This window comes from Hylobates moloch, unplaced genomic scaffold (assembly GCF_009828535.3).
Source record: "Hylobates moloch isolate HMO894 unplaced genomic scaffold, HMol_V3 SCAFFOLD_1, whole genome shotgun sequence".
NCBI lineage: Eukaryota > Metazoa > Chordata > Mammalia > Primates > Hylobatidae > Hylobates > Hylobates moloch.
Window position 1 is genome coordinate 40352704 of NW_026652276.1, and position 21002 is coordinate 40373705.

At 39.1% G+C, this 21002-nt stretch overlaps 1 protein-coding gene across 6 annotated transcripts in view; it reads left to right on the top strand.

The window, feature by feature from the left end:
• ALS2 (alsin Rho guanine nucleotide exchange factor ALS2) overlaps nucleotides 1–21002 on the top strand; it is an 87155-nt gene that overhangs the window by 50514 nt on the left and 15639 nt on the right. For all 6 annotated transcript variants that reach the window (XM_032754943.2, XM_032754938.2, XM_032754940.2 and 3 more), the window contains 12 exons: nucleotides 3661–3823; nucleotides 7858–7989; nucleotides 8399–8527; nucleotides 9264–9334; nucleotides 9766–9832; nucleotides 10180–10382; nucleotides 10497–10562; nucleotides 11590–11688; nucleotides 12601–12765; nucleotides 13619–13730; nucleotides 13940–14017; nucleotides 18836–18969. In XM_032754943.2, coding sequence (XP_032610834.1) covers nucleotides 3661–3823; nucleotides 7858–7989; nucleotides 8399–8527; nucleotides 9264–9334; nucleotides 9766–9832; nucleotides 10180–10382; nucleotides 10497–10562; nucleotides 11590–11688; nucleotides 12601–12765; nucleotides 13619–13730; nucleotides 13940–14017; nucleotides 18836–18969 — 1419 coding nt within the window. The remainder of the gene's footprint in view (nucleotides 1–3660; nucleotides 3824–7857; nucleotides 7990–8398; nucleotides 8528–9263; nucleotides 9335–9765; nucleotides 9833–10179; nucleotides 10383–10496; nucleotides 10563–11589; nucleotides 11689–12600; nucleotides 12766–13618; nucleotides 13731–13939; nucleotides 14018–18835; nucleotides 18970–21002) is intronic.

Genomic DNA, 21002 nt, shown 5'->3' on the forward strand with positions numbered 1-21002 from the left:
AAAAAAAAAAAGCTGTCAGTCAGACAGGGACATTTAAGTCTGTGGAGGTTCTTGCTGAGTTTTTGTTTGTCTGTGCCCTGCCCCCAGAGGTGGAGCCTACAGAGGCAGGCAGGCCTCCTTGAGCTGTGGTGGGCTCCACCCAGTTCGAGCTTCCTGGCTGCTTTGTTTACCTAAGCAAGCCTGGGCAATGGCGGGCGCCCCTCCCCCAGCCTCGCTGCCGCCTTGCAGCTTGATCTCAGACTGCTGTGCTAGCAATCAGCGAGACTCCGTGGGCATAGGACCCTCCGAGCCAGGTGCGGGACACAATCTCCTAGTGTGCCGTTTTCCAGGCCCGTTGGAAAAGCGCAGTATTAGGATGGGACTGACCCGATATTCCAGGTGCCGTCTGTTTCCCCTTTCTTTGACTAGGAAAGGGAACTCCCTGACCCCTTGCGCTTCCCGAGTGAGGCAATGCCTCGCCCTGCTTCGGCTGGCGCACAGTGAGCTTCACCGACTGTCCTGCACCCGCTGTTAGGCACTCCCTAGTGAGATGAAACCAGTACCTCAAGCAGAAATGCAGAAATCACCTGTCTTCTGTGTCGCTGGGGCTGGGAGCTGGAGACCGGAGCTGTTCCTATTCGGCCATCTCTTACAAGTCTTAATACGTTTTGTTTTTATAGTCATTCAGTTCTAAATATTTTTGAAAGTATTTTTCTATTCCATTATGGATTATTGGACTCACACGCTTGTTGATTTCCAAAATATAGGGGTTTGGCCTTTATTTTTTTAAAATGACAGTTTCAAGAATATGTCTTTAACTTTATGTAGTAACTTTAAAATTCTTGATCTTAATACACCACCATTTTCCATTCTTTTACTTTCAGCCCGTCTGCATTGTTTTGGTATACTTCTTATAAGCAGCAAATGGGTGGACTTACTGTTTGTTGTTGTTGTTGTTTACATTTGAGAACTTCTGGTTTTGAAGTTTACATTTGTTATTACTGATTTTATATTTATTGTTTTAAATATCTTTATTATAATGACTAAAATAGCTTAGTTAACCTATAATGTTGGTGAAATGCTGAATCATAGCCAAAGAAAATAGGAGAAAATGGGGCTGTAGCCAAACCAATAATTAAATGGAGCAGAAAGAAAATGCAATAGTTATTTTTGCAAATAGTAATGCTTGAAGAAAAGCAAGTTTAATTACAGGAAGATGCAAAAAATAGATGGAGACTTGTGACAGTTTAAATGGAAAGCTTCTGGGCTTCCTGAAGGGCTACAGCAGTTACTGACCCTGGTTCCTTGTTCTGCTGCTGTTGACCTTCCTCTAGTATTTCCGAGTTAGATTCACAGTACTGAAGAATTGACCTTGTTAGAGCAGGAAAATGAGATGACATAAGTTGAAAGCCTCTTGCCTTTTGCACAGCACCATGCCCAGAGCCTGGGCTTTACATAGTTAAAGGCAGCAATGACATCTTTTTCCAATTTCTATTTACAAAGTCAATATTTAAAATTACCGTAAAGATTTCATTTTCCGAGGAGAGTTTGAGAATGTCTAGAGCACAGCTAGGCTGCCCACATGGCTGTTAGTGGATCTTGGATGATGATGTGCAAGCACTTATCATTCATCTAATTGATCACTCAGCTGCTCACATCAGGCTTGCCTGGTGGTTTGATTATCATGCAGGTTTTTTTCTTAATATGATAAAATATATGTAATGTCATATTTATCATTTTAATCTTAATTGTACACTAATTGTACACTGATAAGTGTACAATTAAGGGGCATCAAATACATTCACAATGTTGTATAACCATCACTATTTTTTCATTATCTCCGAGAAAAACTCAGTGCATGATAAATAATAACTCCCCCCATACTGTCTCCCCCTGTCTGCCTGGCTGTGGTAACCTCTATTCTACTTCCTCTCTGTTTGAGTTAGCCTATTCTAGGTACCTTATATGAGTCGAATCATGTATTTATTTGTCCTTCTGTGTCTGGCTTCTGGCTTATTTCTTTAAGCATAGTATTTTCAGGGTTCATTCATGTTGTAGCATACGTCAAAATTTCATTCCATTTTATGGCTGAATAATATTCTCTTGTATGTACACGTTACCACATTTTATCAATCAGTTCATCTGCTGATGGACACTTAGGTTGTTTCTACCTTTAATTTTTTTTATTTAAAAAATCTGAGCAAAAAGTACAGACCTTGCCATATAAGGAAAGAGTGATATTGCCACTATTAGATTAAAAACTCCCAAGAAAAGATAAGCTGATCAGAGATGGTTTCTGGTTCAGATTTCTTAGGAGTGTGGCTTGGCCTCTTTCAGGGAAGATCATAGGTAAGGACATGAGTGAGTCCTGGAAAGTAATGGAGTTCACAAGAGTTGGAACATTTCTGGTCTACTGTAGACTGGGTACTGGGTATTGAGAATTATGGTCCAAGGGAGTTTGTGTTCACTATATCTTACCTCCGTCTCTCAGGAGCAGGTCAAAGCAGAACACTTGTGTAAAATTAAATAAGTCCTCAGCTGATCTCTGCAGTAGAACATGGAGAAAGAAGTAGGAACATTAGCACCAGCCAAATATAAATAAAATCTGGGCAGTCTATCTAAGATCTTTTTCTTTTTCTTTTTTTTTTTGAGACAGGCTGGTCACCCGGGCTGGTGTGCAGTGGCACAACCCCAGCTCACTACAGCCTCAACTTCCTGTGCTCAAATAATCCTCCTGCCTCAGCCACCTGAGCAGCTGGGACTACAGGTGTGCGCTTCCATGCCTGGCAAATTTTTGTATTTTTTGCAGAGACAGGGTTTTGTTAATGTTGCTCAGGCTGGTCTCAAACTCCCGGGCTCAAGCTATCCACCCACCTTGGCAGCCCAAAGTGCTGGGATCGCAGGTGTGAACCACGGCACCCAGCTCACCAACTCTTACTGCTTTACCATTAAGTATTTTGGTTTGGTGAGCTAAGCCTTAATGGGTTATTGATCAGCATTAAAATTTGGAATAAAATTTTAACAATGAATTTATTAAAAACTGAATATTAGCTAATTTTTGGCTTCAGTTTGAAGTGCTTTTGAAGATCTCAGCATTGAAATCTTCACATATAATCATCTTTATTTTTTCTTGTTAACTGTAATACTAGTTCTTGCAGCTTTTTATTACTTTCCTATAATAAACTCTTATTAGGTGATCAACAATTGAAGGAAAAAAGAAGAAATTAGAAGTGTTTTAATATCCACACTAATTCTGTTGGAGCAAGGAGCTTTGCTTTTCTTCCAGTGATTCTATTTAGCACAGCTGCCTAGAACAATTAGTCTTGCCATTTATTGCTGTGACTTTTGGCTTTGAAATTAACAGGTAATGGTGTCAGCTGGTCTCTGATTATTCACCTTAAATTGTTGGATGCATGATTCATTTTCTAGAATATAGGCACAAGTCTGTGATTAACCATTTGTATTGCTACCATTTGCTACTTTTTATACTTAAAAAAATCATGTCTTATAGATAGGGAAATTCTTTTAATTGTATCTGGCTTATTTCATTGTATTTCTACTTTCACAGCACCTAAAAAATGTGCATTCTGAAAGAGGTACTTTCTAGTGAAATTTTTTATTTAATGTACGTATTACCAATTCCAAAATGATTAACTAAATTTTTTTTTCCTCTACCTCTAGCGATTTCCTAAATAAAAACCAAGAGCTGTTGCAAGATTTGTCAGAAGTGAATGATGAAAACACTCAGTTGATGGAAATACTGAATACTTTGTTTTTCTTGCCAATCAGACGACTTCATAATTACGCAAAAGTTTTGCTAAAGCTTGCTACTTGTTTTGAAGTGGTAAGCTCCCATGTATACCTCTTTGGACATTTGGAAAGCCAAGGATCATAGTTGTTTGTATGGATTATGCCACCACAAGATCTGGAACTCCAGTAATTTAAAATTTACATGTGTCTAATTAATTTAATTTTCTTCAGGGAAATGACAGAGGAAAGTATGACTGTAGATAAATTGAGTTTTCTGTGGATTCAGTTTCCTTTTAGGGCCTTATCAAGATGAATAAACTGTATTCATTTTATGAAACTTTGTCTAAAGTTGAGACTCTATCAGATGCTACTCATTCAGTGGTTGTCAAAATTTATTGGATGCATGCTGACTATGAGTTAAACAGAGCTCTTTAAAGCCCTGGCTTTCTGTATAATGGCACACACCTGTAACGCAGGGGTGTTACCCAGCCTGGATTCATGCTAGACTTTATGCCAGGTGTTTAGGTTACCTTAGCAAATGCTGAGAGGAATCAGTGTTACAGGATTTTCTCAAATGTTAACTGGTCCACTCTTACATAAAACTAGTTAGGTGGAATCCTAGGAAGTTAGCACCACACTAGGATATAGATGTATGTTAAAGCTGGTCCTGAGACATTCACCTTTCAAATCCCATCGAAATGTGTGATTTCATTTTGTTTCTACCCTGAAAGTTTCTAGAGAAATTATAATGACTCCAAAGTCTCTTGTAGGTTTTTTTGTTGTTGTTGTTTGTTTTTGAGACAGAGTCTCGTTCTGTCACTGGGGCTGGAGTGCAGTGGCGCAATCTTGGCTCACTGCAACCTCCACCTCCCAGGTTCAAGTGATTCTCATGCCTCAGCCTCCTGAGTAGCTGAGATTACAGGTGTGTGCCACAACACCGGCTACTTTTTTTTTTTTTTGTATTTTTAGTAGAGATGGGAGATCAACATGTTGGCCAGGCTGGCCTCGAACTCCTGACCTCAAGTGATTGGCCTGCCTTGGCCTCCGAAAGTGCTGGGATTACAGGCATGAGCCACCACGCTGGCCCCTTATAGGTTTAGAATCTTCTTAGTCTTTGGGTCTGTCTCTTGATCTAAACAGATTTCACCCCTCAGAGTGACCCAGGAACTGATTGATGTAGGCTTTCTACATTTGAGCCTACTGTGAAACCAGACTAAAGAAAAGACCTACAAGGTCTTTAAACTCATCTAGCTTTAGCTGTGAAGGTTTGGCCTATCAAATATCCCAATGAGATACAGCTTTCATCTCAATATGGCCTCAATTAATAAAAAAATTTTCCACCAGATCAGCTTAGAATTGTTGAGAGTCAGAGTTCAGTTTCCCTGGATGTAGCTTTCATGTGCTTTATATTTCCTTCCTGAAACACTCCCACTCCCATCCTCATTCTGGGACAAAAGTCATTTTATCATGAAAATAAAGCCCTCTTTGACTATATTGGTTCTCTTTCCCCTATCCATCTCTGAAGGATTATTTACCCTGTGTTTTGCTAACACTTTCTATTATTCGCTTCTCGTGTTATATCAGTGGCCCTTATCCTTATCACAGGGGGTCAAAATCAACTGTGGAAGCTTTTTCAAAACAAACCTGCCTGTATTCCACCACTATACATTATAATTTAGTAAGTCTAAGGCACAGCCTTGACATCATATATGTGTGTACACATATATGTATTTTTTAAATGTCTGCATATAAAAATAATAATGATACTTTTATTGAATGAATTCTATTTGCCAGGCACTGTTCTAAGCAAGTTATATGTATTCATTTAATCCCCACATCAACTCGGTGAAGTAGGTATTATTATACCGATTTTATCATCAGCCTTTTACAGATGAGATAATTGAGACACAGCTGAGAATTGGCGGAGCTAGAATTAATATCCAGGCTCTGGTTCCAGAATCTGACCTCTTAACCTACTTTTCTAGATTGTCTTTTATGATATATAACCTATTAACAAAGTCACTGCATTATTCTGGTACGTTTTTCTATCTTGTCTGCCTAATTATGGTACAAAGATCATACCTTATTTTTTTTCCCCAGCACTCTAGCAGAGTGTTTTATATGTGGTAGATACTCATTAAATGTTTCTTAAATGAATGGAAAAAATGAAAATGAGTGACTCTCAGAATTGTGGCAAGTAAAGTAATTACTCATGAACGTGAGAGATCATCCTTTAATCTTACCCTCTGCTCCCTCGCTACATGGCGTAGCAGTTACACCCATCCCAGTAGTTGTTTTGCAGACCGCTGGGGCTTCCAAAGACCATTTCAAGGGGTTCACAAGGTCAAAACTATTTTCATGACAATACTAAGATATTTGCTTTTTCCACTGTGTTGTCATTTACATTGATGGTGCAAAAGTTAAGGTGGGTAAGACTGCTGGCTCCTTGGTAGGAATCAAGGCAGTGGCACCAGCCTATACTAGTAGTCACTGCATTCTTCACTGCCATGCACTTGCAGTTAAAATACAATTTCACTTAAGAATGTCCTATTATGTGTGGTGACGTGCAAAGTACATGTAAAGCAGCTCTGCTGCATGCTGAAGTGTGGTGGTTTTTCAAGAAAAACACGATTGTGATTGTTGAGTTGAGAGCTCCTCTTGAAATAAATGGGTTGCTTTTTTTTTTTTTTTAAACTTGAAAGGACAATTGACAGATAAACTGATTTTTCAGATTTGGATATTGGCAGATATTTTCTCAGAAATGAGTAAATGAACCTGTGATTTCAAAGAGATCAACTGATAGTATTTGTTGCCAATAATAAAATCCCAACTTTTAAGCGAAAATTAGAATGTTAGAGATGGATCTGACACTGTGAGTCTGACAGTTTCCTGATACTTAGGACTTTATCTCATGAGATTGGTAGTTCTATTATCCTGTGATTTTTGATGTTGTAGAAAAAAGGTATCAACATTTGGAAGATCTGCATAATTCAGTCAACCAATATTTTCCGTATGTCCAATCCACAATCATAGATGGTACAAAGTCATAGATGGTAAAAGACTCATTCAAAGTGCACGATAGACCCCTGGATTTTAACATCACAGGGTATAAAAAGCTCATTGCTGTGGTTTCAGATTCTACATTGCAGCTCCCTTTAAGGATCTACCACATAGCAAGTTTTAATATAGTATCAAAGGAGAATATCCACATTTATTTGAAATGGCTATTAAAATGCTTCCCTCTATTCCAGATATATACCTTTAGGCCACATTTTCTTCATAGGTTTTAACCAAACAACATATAACAGATTAAATGCAAAAGCTGATATAAAAGTCCAGCTGTCATTTTTAAAGCCAGATAATAAAGAGATTTGAAAAAATGTGGACCATTGCCACTTTTCTCACAAAAAAAATTTTTTTTTTTTTTTTTTTGAGACTGAGTCTTGCTCTGTTGCCCAGGCTGGAGTGCAGTGGTGCATCTCAGCTCACTGCAAGCTCCGCCTCCCGGATTCACACCATTCTCCTGCGTCAGCCTCCCGAGTAGCTGGGACTACAGGTGCCCGCCACCACACCCGGCTAATTTTTTGTATTTTTTTAGTGGATACGGGGTTTTACCGTGTAAGCCAGGATTGCTCTTGATCTCCTGACCTCGTGATCTGCCCACCTCAGCCTCCCAAAGTGCTGGGATTACGGGCGTGAGCCACCGCACCCTACCACTAAAAAATTTTTGTACGTGAATTAATAAAAGCTTTTAACATTTTTTAATTTTATATTCTAATATGGTAAATATCAATAGATACAGTCCACATAAGAAAAATAAAGGGATCCCGAGACCAAAACATTTGAGAACTCCTGCCCTATCCTGGGGTCTCTGCTGCTCTCTTCACTAACTGCCAGGTTTTGTCTCTCTCCCCTGAGTTATGCCCCTATTTCATATGTACTTTTATGTAGAAGAATTTTTCTGAAACCAGTCTCCTTTTCCCAGTCTCCTGCAGTGTGCTACTTATGCTCTTGGGCCAAATTTTCCCCTACATCTAATACTGTATATCTAAAGCAGACTGAGGCTACAGATTCTGGATAATGGTTTTATGTTCTTTTTCTTTTTCCTCTTTAATTTTTGCCCTGTAGGCATCTCCAGAATATCAGAAACTGCAGGATTCCAGTTCTTGTTATGAGTGTCTTGCTCTCCATCTCGGCAGGAAAAGGAAGGAAGCAGAATACACACTGGGCTTCTGGAAGACCTTCCCCGGAAAAATGACGGTAAGCCATGCCAGTTGTCATTTGTTACCCTAGCAAACAGCAACCATTTCGATAACAATTGATATACTTTTCTCTGTTCCTCACTTGTTTATGGTAATAACCTTTTAATGACCCCTTTCCTAAAATGTCTAAGGACGATACCATTGGGTACTCTAAATTCCTTCTCTCATTTCTAGAAACCCTCTCTGAAGACTTACTCCCTTCTTTAGTTTTTTTGTCTTCTTTTTAATCTCCTTCGAGCTCTAATTTTGTGAAGTGTTTAGATCCCGTATAAATTTAGATTTTACACCAAGCTAAGCTACGACCAGCAAATTCCCTTAAATGTGATTTGTGTCTGTTTTATTTTCTCTTTACATGTTAAAATAGTTTTGATTGTTTGACCTAGTATTATATTTGTCTTTAATTCCAGGATTCCTTGAGGAAGCCAGAGCGTCGACTGCTGTGTGAGAGTAGTAACCGAGCCCTGTCTCTGCAGCATGCTGGGAGGTTTTCTGTGAATTGGTTCATTCTCTTTAATGATGCCCTGGTCCATGCCCAGGTAGGCTGGATTCCTAACCTTTAAAGAATCCCTGAAAGCTGGACTCCTATCCTTATTAACTGTACTATCAGTTTATGTTCAAAACTAGTGTGATTTTACTGAAACTGTTGACTAAAAGAGGCTAGCCATCATTCTCAGCAAACTATCGCAAGGACAAAAAACTAAACACTGCATGTTCTCACTCATAGGTGGGAACTGAACAATGAGAACACATGGACACAGGAAGGGGAACATCACACTCCGGGGACTGTTGTGGGGTCGGGGGATGGGGGAGGGATAGCATTAGGAGATATACCTAATGTTAAATGATGAGTTAATGGGTGCAGCACACCAACATGGCACATGTATACATATGTAACAAACCTGCACGTTGTGCACATGTACCCTAGAACTTAAAGTATAATAATAATTTAAAAAAAAAGAGGCTATTTAGCTACAGCATGGATTTCTGTATGCGCTGGATTTCAGAGAACTTCTTAAGTTTCCAGCTTGAACTTCTTAGTTTCAGACATGTGAAGAGGGCCCTGCAGCAGAGATGGCAAGGCCCTTTGGGTTAGCTGTGTTATGGGGACAATGTGGCAGAATTGGTGGCACCTACATGGACTTAACTATTTCAAGGGGTTCTGCAGCAGAGATTGCAGGGCCCATGTGGGGTAATGACATGAAGGGGATACGGGCAGAGACCCCGAGGTCTACATGGGCTTTCATAAAAGTGCCTCCGTGTTCTCTGTTTCAGTTCTCCACGCACCATGTTTTCCCTCTGGCCACGCTGTGGGCAGAGCCACTGTCTGAAGAAGCTGGTGGTGTGTAAGTGCGTCCCCCCTCCCCACCCCACCCCACCCCGTCCAAGTCTGTTACCCAGGTTGCTTCCTTAAATGTGAAAAAAAGCTCAGGAAGGCTTGGGAGACAGTCTCCCCATTCTGCATAATGAGGCCCACCTCCCAGCACATTAGACAGTAAAGTAGTCTATTGATAATAAAATGGCCTGTTGTGAAGATCATGGCAAGTCATGATTAGGTGATGAAAGGGCATCTTCATTGCACACATCCCCATCGTTCAGCACAGAGCAGAGAATTCTTTTTTCTTTCCACCGTGGTGGCACCCAAAACCAAACAAGCATTTACATTAATTGACTTCTGCTCCTCTTGAAATAAAGAGGTTGCTTTTCATATTTGAGGATTGATACTGTAATGACAGGTTGTTAAACCTACTGGTATTTATCCTTGTGAACGTTTTAGGAATGGCTTAAAGATAACTACACCTGAAGAGCAGTTCACTCTCATTTCATCTACACCCCAGGAAAAGGTTAGTCCATTATGGTATTTTCCTTCAATCTTCGCCCTGGCTCTTTCTGCCTCTTGTGTAATAGAGAAGAAATATAAATTGTTCTTGCTTGACTAATGATGCACAGTTCTGTCTGATAAATCTTCATTAACCCAAAACTGTAGGTTCTTGGTTGTTTTTTTTTTTTTAATGTGACTTAATTTTAAACATATAGCAGAGAAATACAAGAGCCAGTCTATATTACTCTATTAATAAGAAAAGCATTAGGACACAAATAACTTATTCGCACCAAAGAAAACTAGCAGGATTTAAAGCAATGCTTGATGAATTGTTGCCTTAAACTTATTGATGTTACTTTTTGCTCCTAGACAAAGTGGCTACGAGCTATAAGCCAAGCTGTAGATCAGGCTTTGAGAGGGATGTCTGATCTCCCCCCTTATGGAAGTGGTAGCAGTGTTCAGAGACAGGAACCACCCATTTCACGCAGTGCCAAATATACTTTCTACAAGGATCCTCGCCTAAAGGATGCCACCTATGATGGACGCTGGCTTTCAGGGAAGCCTCATGGCAGGTGAAAATGTTGAAAATTTATGCCTGGGGTGAGGATGATCATCACATGATAGAAAAAGTATTAATTATCTGAACTATTAGTTGACATGCACCATTCTTTGCTTATACATTCCAGAGGGGTTTTGAAGTGGCCTGATGGAAAGATGTATTCTGGCATGTTCAGGAATGGCTTGGAAGATGGGTAAGAAAATTGTGTAAAACATGACAGTAAATTCAAGTTCGGTAAGGTTGTAAATTATGTTATTTTGTATGCAGAGCTGCTTTTCAAACAAGTGGTAGATTTTTGTTGTTAATTTTTAGAAATGCACATGCATGAGCATGAAGAGAGCCAGGAGTGAGGAGTACAACCTCTGATTTACCTAGACTGGGTCATTTTCCTTGATAGCTGTGTGACTCAAATTACACAGCCTTCCATCTGTTAAAATGGGGCTATGTTTTCTATACATTTCTCAGTTGTGAAGACTGAGAACTTTGGTAATGTTAATGGTGGGACCATTGAGACGGTAGTCCCCCTTTACACAAAGGACATAGAAAAATTTTCCTTTCAGTTGTTTTAAGTCATCTTTAATTTCTGTGATCTGTTCAAGGAGAAATTTTCCAAGTGCTATATTATCTTAATGATGCTCTAATGACTTTTTAAAAATGAGTTGATCATGTTTTCTAACACTGTAAATGTATTTACATGATTAGTTTATGGCAGTATTTTGTATAATGTTAAGGAAGTAATTTAGTATATAAAAAATGTTGGGTAGGTGATTTTGTGTGTCTGTGTGATCATGTAAATTCTTGTGATGTGTTAAAATCTCTTTTTAATAGATTGTTAGAATGAGAAGAGACTTTAGGTCATCTGATTTACCCACTGAGTTACCCCTCTTATTATCCAAATAAAGGAGCTAGATACCTGGGCTTACCGCATGGTGGTGCAGGTAATTAGTGACAGAGATAGGTGAAGGACACAGGTCTTCTGTTTTTCACTGGAGTTGGATTAAAACACAATATCTTAGTGTAGTGGGGCTGATGTCCCACTCCTCCTGCCAAACAGCTTAGGTTATAGATTCACCTTAACCAAGATGCTGTTTCAACCCTTTACTCCTACAGGTGAATGTTTTCTCTGTCTTCCTTGTTAAAATTTTTACCAGGATATACATACAAAAGGTGAATATGTCATAAATGCATCTTCTTTTGTTATTTTTTCTTTTTCATGGCAGTTATGGAGAATACAGAATCCCAAATAAGGCAATGAACAAAGAAGACCATTATGTGGGCCATTGGAAAGAAGGAAAAATGTGCGGTCAAGGAGTCTACAGGTAATAACGTTGGAAAGGCTGTTGGACTGGTGTTGGTTTTTCATATAACCATGTAAACCTGAATGTTTGCATAGCCAAAATTTCCAAGGTTTAAGTTTTATTTAGTCTTATAGATAAAACTTAGAGGAGTAAATAAAACTGAAACTCTGTGTGATCATCTTTTAAAGGTCAACCCCTCATCTATCACAGGATTAAAATACTGGATTATTAAATTTAGTTCTTATCTAAATTTTTTTTTTTTTCCTTTTTTGAGATGGAGTCTTGCTCTGTCACCCAGGCTGGAGTACAGTGGCGTGATCTCGGCTCACTGCAAGCTCCGCCTCCCGAGTTCATGCCATTCTCCCGCCTCAGCCTGCCAAGTAGGTGGGACCCCAGGCGCCCGCCACCACACCCGGCTAATTTTTTGTATTTTTAGTAGAGACAGGGTTTCACCGCATTAGCCAGGATAGTCTCGATCTCCTGACCTCATGATCCACCCGCCTCAGCCTCCCAAAGTGCTGGGATTACAGGCGTGAACCACCGCGCCCGGCCCTAAATTTTATATACCTTATAAACCATAATTTTCTCATAGAGTCTCCTATATGTCTTATCTATAAATTTATTTTTATTACTTGACTCTAATGGACAAAACTTTTATTCTTCCCTCTTAAAAATAACTCATTATTTCATTTTCCCATAAGAGAATAAAAACACACTGTTTTTCATGTTAATGCAAAATACCACACATGGTGTCTTTAACTTTTTAACTTTAATCATTCAAAAATGAGGTTTTTTTAATTGGTGAAAAATAATCATATAAACAATTATGGCTACCAGTGAGACTGAGTATGGTTTTGGATTTTCTAAATTTTGTAAAAATGAGCATCAAAATTCAATGTGCATGTGATAATTATCCATTCTTTCCAACCACAGCTATGCTTCTGGTGAAGTATTTGAGGGTTGTTTTCAAGATAATATGCGTCATGGTCATGGCCTTCTACGAAGTGGGAAATTGACATCCTCTTCTCCTAGTATGTTCATTGGCCAGTGGGTAATGGATAAGAAAGCAGGATATGGTGTCTTTGATGATATCACTAGGTACAGTATTCTCCTTCTATTCCCCCAGTTTAAGCCAATGATTAAGCACCATCATTATTTAACAAGCAGTTTATACTTATTTTGTCTTTTTCATGGAGATTAGTAAGATTTCTTTGAGTTTGAGTAGGTGAAAAATGAACCTTCTTTTATGACAAACCCTTTTATTTTTTATTTTTTGAGACAGGGTTTCACTGTGTCACCCAGGCTGGAGTGGTGCGATCTCAGCTCACTGCAACCTCTGCCTCCTGGGTTCAAGGGATCCTCCTACCTCAGTCTACCAAGTAGCTGGGACCACAGGCACACATCACCACACCCAGTTAATTTTTTGTATTTTTGGTAGAGATGGGGTTTTGCCATATTGTCCAGGCTGGTCTCGAACTCCTGGCCTCAAGTGATCCACCTGCCTTTGCCTCCCAAAGTGCTGGGATTATAGGCATGAGCCAGTGCAGCCAGCCTCTTTGTTTTTTAAGTTAGCAAACTTTTGTGTGAGAAAAACCTGTGCATAGGTTTTATTCTGCTTATTACATTTTAAATGAAATTATTTAGAGTTGAATTCTAGGCCTTCTTTTTAAAAATTATGTATTTTAAAGTTATCAAGTAACTACCTGGGGTATATACAGATCTGTGTCAGATAGACCACAACATTAAATTCCTCAGAGAGCATTACTGAGTGAGATGTCTTTTGCTGTCACCTTGTCCCATATTTGAGGAGACAAAGTTAACTATTTTAACTAGAAAAATGGAAGCAATACCAACCTAGGGTTGATGTCTGGGATCTCCCATGTGATAATTGTCTTTTCCCTACTTTATCCTTGTCTTCAGTGCTTTTTCTTTTCTTTTTATTTCTGTGCAGGGGGGAAAAGTATATGGGAATGTGGCAAGATGATGTTTGTCAGGGGAATGGTGTGGTGGTTACCCAGTTTGGATTATACTACGAGGGCAACTTTCACCTTAATAAAATGATGGTGAGTGGAATATTTGCATATAGTTGTTACTAACTTTTTAAACCTCCTTTGTCCTTAACTTTTTAAATCATCTTTTGATTAGTTTCCACCTTCTTAGTACTATTTTCCTTCTTTTAAGATTCCATAAGGCTTTGGGGATATGACTGCGTGCACTCTTAAGTTACTCTGTATTTTATGTGTTGTAATTTTTCTCTTGTTTCTTCTTGTAGGGAAATGGGGTTTTGCTTTCTGAAGACGATACTATCTATGAGGGAGAATTTTCAGATGACTGGACTCTTAGTGGAAAGGTTGGAAACTAGCTTTCTTTTTTTTCTCCCTAATAAATTCTTTTACTAATTTTTTTGACTTTAAAAATAGCTGATTTACATGCCATAAAATTCACCCCTTTCAAGTGCACATTTCAGTGATTTTTCGTTAACATGGCTGTACAAACCACCACCACAATCCGGTTTAGAACATTTCCATCACCTAAGAGAATCCCTTCTGCTCATTCAGTGACTTCCATTTCCACCTAAAGACCCTTAAATCACTCTTAATCACTCTATAGATTTGCCTTTTCTGGGCCTTTTGTATAAATGGAATCATATATGCAGTCTCCTCTATGTGGCTTCTTACACTTAGCATAATGTTTTTGTTTTTTCCATATTGTGGCATGTATAGTATTTGTTCCTTTTTATGGCTGAATAGTATTCCAAAACTACATTTTGTTTATCCTTTTACCAGTTGATGGACATTGGGTTATTTCCAACTTGAGACTATTGTAAATAATGCTGCTATAAACTTTTGAATGCAGTTTCTTTTGTAGACATATGTTTTCATTTTCATTTCTCAAGTATGATGCCTAGAGTGTAATTGCTGAGTTGTATGGTAAATTGATGTTTAACATATTAAGAAACTGTCAAACTTTTTTCCAAAGTGTCTGTACCATTTTACATTCCCATCAGCAATGTGTGAGGATACTAATTTCTCCATATCAAAAAATATTTCTTATTTTCTGTCTTTTTTCTTATAGCCATTCCAATGGGTATGAAGTGGTATCTCCTGGTTTTAATTTGCATTTCCCTAGTGACTAATGATGTAGAACATGCTTATTAGTGATTCATGTATCTTCTTTGATGAAATCTCTATTCAGATCTTTGGCCTATTTCTAAAATTTTGTTTGTACTCTTGTTGAATTTTATGGGTTCTTTCTGTATTCTGGATACATGTCCTTTATCAGATATGATTTGTAAATATTTTCTTGCTGTCTGTGACTTGTCTTTTATTTTCTTAATGGTATCTTTTGAAATAGAAAAGTTTTTCATTTTAATGAACTCTATAAAAAATTTTATGAATTATGCTTTTGATGTTATGTCTAAGAAGTCTTTGCCTGTTGGCTCACGCCTGTAATCCCAACACTTTGGGAGGCCGAGGCAGGTAGATCACGAGGTCAGGAGATCAAGACCATCCTGGCGAACATGGTGAAATCCCATCTCTACTAAAAATGCAAAAAATTAGCCAGGAGTGGTGGTGGGCACCTGTAGTCCCAGCTACTCAGGAGGCTGAGGCAGGAGAATGGCATGAACCTGGGAGGCAGAGTTTGCAGTGAGCCGAAATCGCAGCACTGTGCTCCAGCCTGGGTAACAGAGCGAGACTCCCTCTAAAAAAAAATAAAGTTTTATAGTTTTGCCTTTTATATTTAGGTCTGTGATTCATTTTAAGATAACTTTTGTATATGGGCTGAGTTATGTGTCCAAATTAATCTTTTTGCATATGGCTATCCAAATTTCCCAACACCTTTTCCCATTGAATCTTGGCACCTTTGTTGACCAGAAAATGTGTTTATTTCTGGTCTCTCAGTTACATTTCACTGATCAACATGTCTATCCTTGTGTTAATACCATACCATCTTGATTACTGTTGATTCCTAGTAAGTTGTGAAATCAGGAATATAAGTCCTCCAAATTTGTTCTTTTTCAAAATTGTTCTGGCCAATCTAGATTCTTTGAATTTTCATATAAATTTTAGGACTGGCTTATCAAAATTCTGCAATAAACCTTGCTAAGATTTTGATAGAGATTGCATTGAATCTATAGATCATCTTAATATTGACTCTTCCAACCCATGAACATAGAACACCTCACAGTTTATTTAGATCTTTAATTTCTCTCAGCAATGTTTTCTAGGTTTCAGTGTACACATCTTGCATTTCTTTGGTTAAATTTATTTCTAAGTATTTTATTGGTGCTATTGTAAAGCGTTGTTTTCCTAATTTCATTGCTATAATATAAAAATGCAGTTGATTTTGTATTTTGTTCTTGTTTCCTGAAATCTTGCTGAATTCGTTAATTAGTTTTAGTAGTTTTTTTGTGTGTGTGGATTTCTTAGGATTTCTTACATACAGAATCATGTCACCTACAAGTAAAGACATTTTTGCTTCTTTCTTCACAATATGGAAGGCTTTTATTTCTTTTTCTTGTCCAGTTGTACTGATTAGAGTCTCCTGTGGAATGTTGAATAGAAAAATGTTAAGATTGGACATCTTTACATTGTTTTCTATTTTAGAGAAAAGCTGTGTGTGTGTGTGTGTGTGTGTGTATGTGTGTGTGTGTGTGTGTGTGTGCTTTTGTTTTTTTGTTTTTTTTTTTTTGAGATAGTTTCTCACTCTGTCACCCAGGCTGGAGTGCAGTGGCATCTTCTCAGCTCCCTGCAGCCTCAACCTCCTGGGCTCAAGCGATCCTCCCTCCTCAGCCCCCCAAGTAACTGGGACTACAGGCACATGCCACCATGCCTGGCTAATTTTTTTTTTTTTTTTAGAGACAGGGTTTCGCTATGTTGCCCAAGCTGGTCTCAAACTCCTGAGCTCAAGCAATCCACCCACCTTGACCTCCCAAAGTGCTAGGATTACAGGCATGAGCCACCATGCCTGGCTGAAAAGCATTTTTGTTAAAGTGCTTTTCCATTGTCTGTTGAGATGATCATGTGGTTTTTATCATTTATTCTGCTAATATGGTGTATTATATTGGTTGCTTTTCTAATGTTAAACCAACCTTGCTTTCCTGGGATGAATTGTACTTGGTTATGGTGTATAATTTTTTTTATATGTTGGTGTTGCTGGATTTAATGCCAATATTTTGTTGAGGATTTTTGCATTCATATTTATGAGAGGTAATGGTCTGTAGTTTTCTTTTATTGTGATGTCTTTGTCTGTCTTTGATATCAGGATAATTCTGGCCTCATAGAACAAGTTGGGAAGTGTTCCCTCCTCCCCTATTTTCTGAAAGTTTGCGAAGCTTTGGTATTATTTCTTCTTTGAATGTTTGGGAGAATTCACCAGTGAAGTCTTCTGGGCCTAAGCATTACTTTGTGAGAAAATTTTTAATTTCTAACTCAGTTTCTTTACTTGCCTTAGGTCTATTTAGATTTTCTATTTCTTATTGAGTCAGTTTTGGTACTTTTTGTCTTCCTAGGAATTTTTCTATTTCTCTATGTTATCTACTTTGTTGGCATAAAGTTGTTCTCTTAGTGTTCCATTCTGTCTTTGTATGTTTGTGACGCTTGAACAAAATATCATAGACTGAGAAATTTATTTCTTCACAATTTTGCAAGCTGGGAAGTCCAAGATCAAGGCAACAGCATTCCCTGTCTGGTGAAGGCCTTCTTGGCTGAGTCCCCACATAGCAAAAGAGGAAGGGGAAAAAGGCCTAAGATAGTTCTCTCTGGCACTTTTCATTTTTTTTTTTTTTCTTTTGAGACGGAGTCTTGCTCTGTCACCCAGCCTGGAGTGCAGTGGCATGATCTCAGCTCACTGCAACCTCCACCTCCTGGGTTCAAGTGATTCTCCTGCCTCAGCCTCCTGAGTAGATGGGATTACAGGCACGTGCCACTGTGCCCAGCTAATTTTTGTACTTTTAGTAGAGACGGGGCTTCACCATGTTGGTCAGGCTGGTCTCGAACTCCTGACCTCATGATCCTCCTGCCTCGGCCTCCCAAAGGGCTAGGACTACAGGCGTGAGCCACCGCGCCCAACCCTCTGGCCCTTTTCTAAGGCACTGCTCCATTCATGAGGACACTGTTTCTAATCACTTCCCAAAAGACCCCACCTCTTACTACCATCACAGTGGGATTTAAGTTTCAGCACAGATTTTAGAGGAGACACACTTTCAAAACAACAGCACCTTCTAACTTTTTTAATTCTATAGGCTGATAGTAATAACCTGTTTCACTCTTGATTTTATAAACTTATATTTTGTCTTTTTTTCTTGATTAATCTAGTTAAATGTCAATTTTGTGTATCTTTTCAAAGAAGCAACTTTTAGTTTCATTGATTTTTCTTTATTTTTTGTTTTTTATCTCATTTACTGATTTTTGCACTAATCTTTATCATTTCCCTCCTCTTTCCTGCTTTGGGTTTAGTTTGTTAGTTTGTTCCTCCTTTTGTAATTTTATTAGGCGTAATTTTACATTACTGATTCGAGATCTTCCTGAAAAGACAGGTGTTAACAGCTATAAGTTTCCCTCTAAGCACTGCTTATAATTTACATCATCCCCTAAATTTTGATACATTGTATGGTCATTTTATACAGTTCAAAATATTTTCAAGTTTTCCCTGTGTTTTTTTTTTTCTTTTACCCATGGATTGTTTTCATATACTCTTTTAGACATGCATGTGCCCATATTTTGTTTGAGTTTTAAAGAGTTGGAGACTGGTAAAGAGCAAGTTAAAAAGGAAAACAACCATTTAGTGCTTTTTTTCTCTTGATTTTAAAAATCGAGGGCTGGGCGTGGTAGCTCATGCCTGTAATCCCAGCACTTTGGGAGGCCCAGGTGGGTGGATCACTTGAGGTCAGGAGTTCAAGACCAGCCTGGCCAACATGGTGAAACCCCGTCTCTACTGAAAACACAAAAAATTAGCTGGGCGTGGTGGCGGGCACCTGTGATCCCAGCTACTTGGGAGGCTGAGGCAGGAGGATCACTTGAACCCAGGAAGTGGAGGTTGCAGTGAGCCGAGATCGCACCACTGCACTCCAGCCTGGGCAATAGAGTGAGACTCTGTCTCTAAATAAATAAATAAATATTGAATATGTTTCCTCTAACCCCACATTTTATTCTCTGACTTTACCTAGGGAATACTGACTATGCCAAATGGAGACTACATTGAAGGTTATTTTAGTGGAGAATGGGGATCTGGGATAAAAATCACTGGAACCTACTTCAAACCTAGTCTGTATGAGAGTGATAAAGACAGACCTAAAGTTTTGTGAGTAACTGGTGTTAATTCTGGATTAATTATTGAATATTTGAAGTTGTCTTGCTTTTATCAAAGCTGATTAATATTTTAAAAGCAAAATCAAGTTGTTAAAGTCTTCTTTTTTATTTTGTTTTATTTTTATTTTTTGAGACAGGGTGTCACTCTGTCACCAGGCTGGAGTGTAGTGGCGTGATCATGGCTCACTGCAGCCTTGACCTCCTGGGTTCACGTGATCCTCCCACCTCAGCCTCCCGAGTAGCTGGGACTACAGGCATCCACTACCATGCCCGGCTAATTTTTCTAATTTTTGTAGAGGCTGGGTCTTGCTATTGCTCAGGCTGGTCTTGAACCTGAGCTTAAGCGATCCTCCTGCCTCAGCCTCCCAAAGTGCTGGGATTACAGGTATGAGCCACTGCACCTGGCCAAAGTCGTCTTCTTTTTTTTTTTTTTTAAACAAGATGTAACCTCCTTGAATTGTCAACTGACATTGCTTTAGATGACTAAATCTATAGTCTTATCTATAGTCTTGGTTTAGATTATAAGCCTTAAAGCATGGATGTTTAAAAGGAAAGTTCCATATGTGAAAGAGTGTTCTTTTTTTTGGGCGGGGGGGGGGGCGGGGAGATGGAGTCTCGGTCTGTCGTCCAGGCTGGAGTGTGGTGGCGTGATCTTGGCTCACTGCAGTGTCTGTCTCCTGGGTTCAAGCGATTCTCCTGCCTCAGCCTCCCAAATACCTGAGACTGTAGGCGCACACAACCATGCCAGGCTAATTTTTTGTATTTTTAGTAGAGACGGGGTTTCACCATGTTGGCCAGGCTGGTCTCAAACTCCTGACCTCAAGTGATCCGCCCACTTTGGCCTCTCAAAGTGCTGGGATTACAGGTGTGAGCCACCGCACCCAGCCTGAAAGAGCATTCTTAAATGGAATCTGTACACAACTTGATTTTGAAAAGTAAAGAACACACACACACACATACACACACACACAAACACACACACAGCCCAAGTGGAATAGTAAAATCTGCATATATGAGGAAAAAAAGGCAAAATCTAAGTAAATTATGCCCAACCCCATTGCATTTTTGGCTTTATTCTCTGTTCTCCCACCATCTATCCCTAGATGTGGCACAATCACAGAAGTGGACAGTTTTTGGCATATGTCTATTTTTCTTTATTGATTGCAGCTTTAATTTTATTATTATATTTGGTAGCACCTCAGTTTTTTGTTCCCAAGGATATGTTTTCTGTACCATGTTTATTCTTAGAGTCTTTTAGAACCCAGTATGTAATGCATTTTAAATTCTCATTATAAGATGTGCAAGGTTCAGAAAGTCTTTGTTCTAACAGGAATCAATTTTTATTTATTTTTTTAAATTTTTAATTTTTTTTTTTTTTTTTTAATTGAGATGGAGTCTCACTTTGTCACCCACGCTGGACTGCAGTGGCGTGATCTCAGCTCACTGCAACCTCCGCCTCCCAGGTTCAAGCGATTCTCCTGCTGTAGCCTCCTGAGTAGTTGGGATTACAGGTGTGGGCCACCACGCGTGGCTAATTTTTTTTTTTTTTTTTGAGATGGAGCGTCACTCTGTCACTCAGGCTGGAGTGCAGTGGTGCGATCTCGGCTCACTGCAACCTCCACCTTCTGGGTTCAAGCAATTCTCCTGCCCCAGCCTCCCAAGTAGCTGGAATTACAGGCATGCGCCACCATGCCCAGCTAATTTTTGTATTTTTAGTAGAGATGGGGTTTTGCCATGTTGGCCTGGCTGGTCTCGAACTCCTGACCTCAGGTGATCCACCCTCTTTGGCCTCCCAAAGTGCTAGGATTACAGGCGTGAGCCACCACGCCCAGCCAATTTTTTTGTGTTTTTAGTAGAGACAGAGTTTCACCATGTTGGCCAGGCTGGTCTTGAACTCCTGACCTCAGGTGTTCCGCCTGCCTTGGCCTCCCAGAGTGCTAGGATTACAGACATGAGCCACCACACCTGGCCAGGAATCAATTTTTTTTTTTTTTTTTTGAGACGGAGTCTCGCTCTTTCACCCAG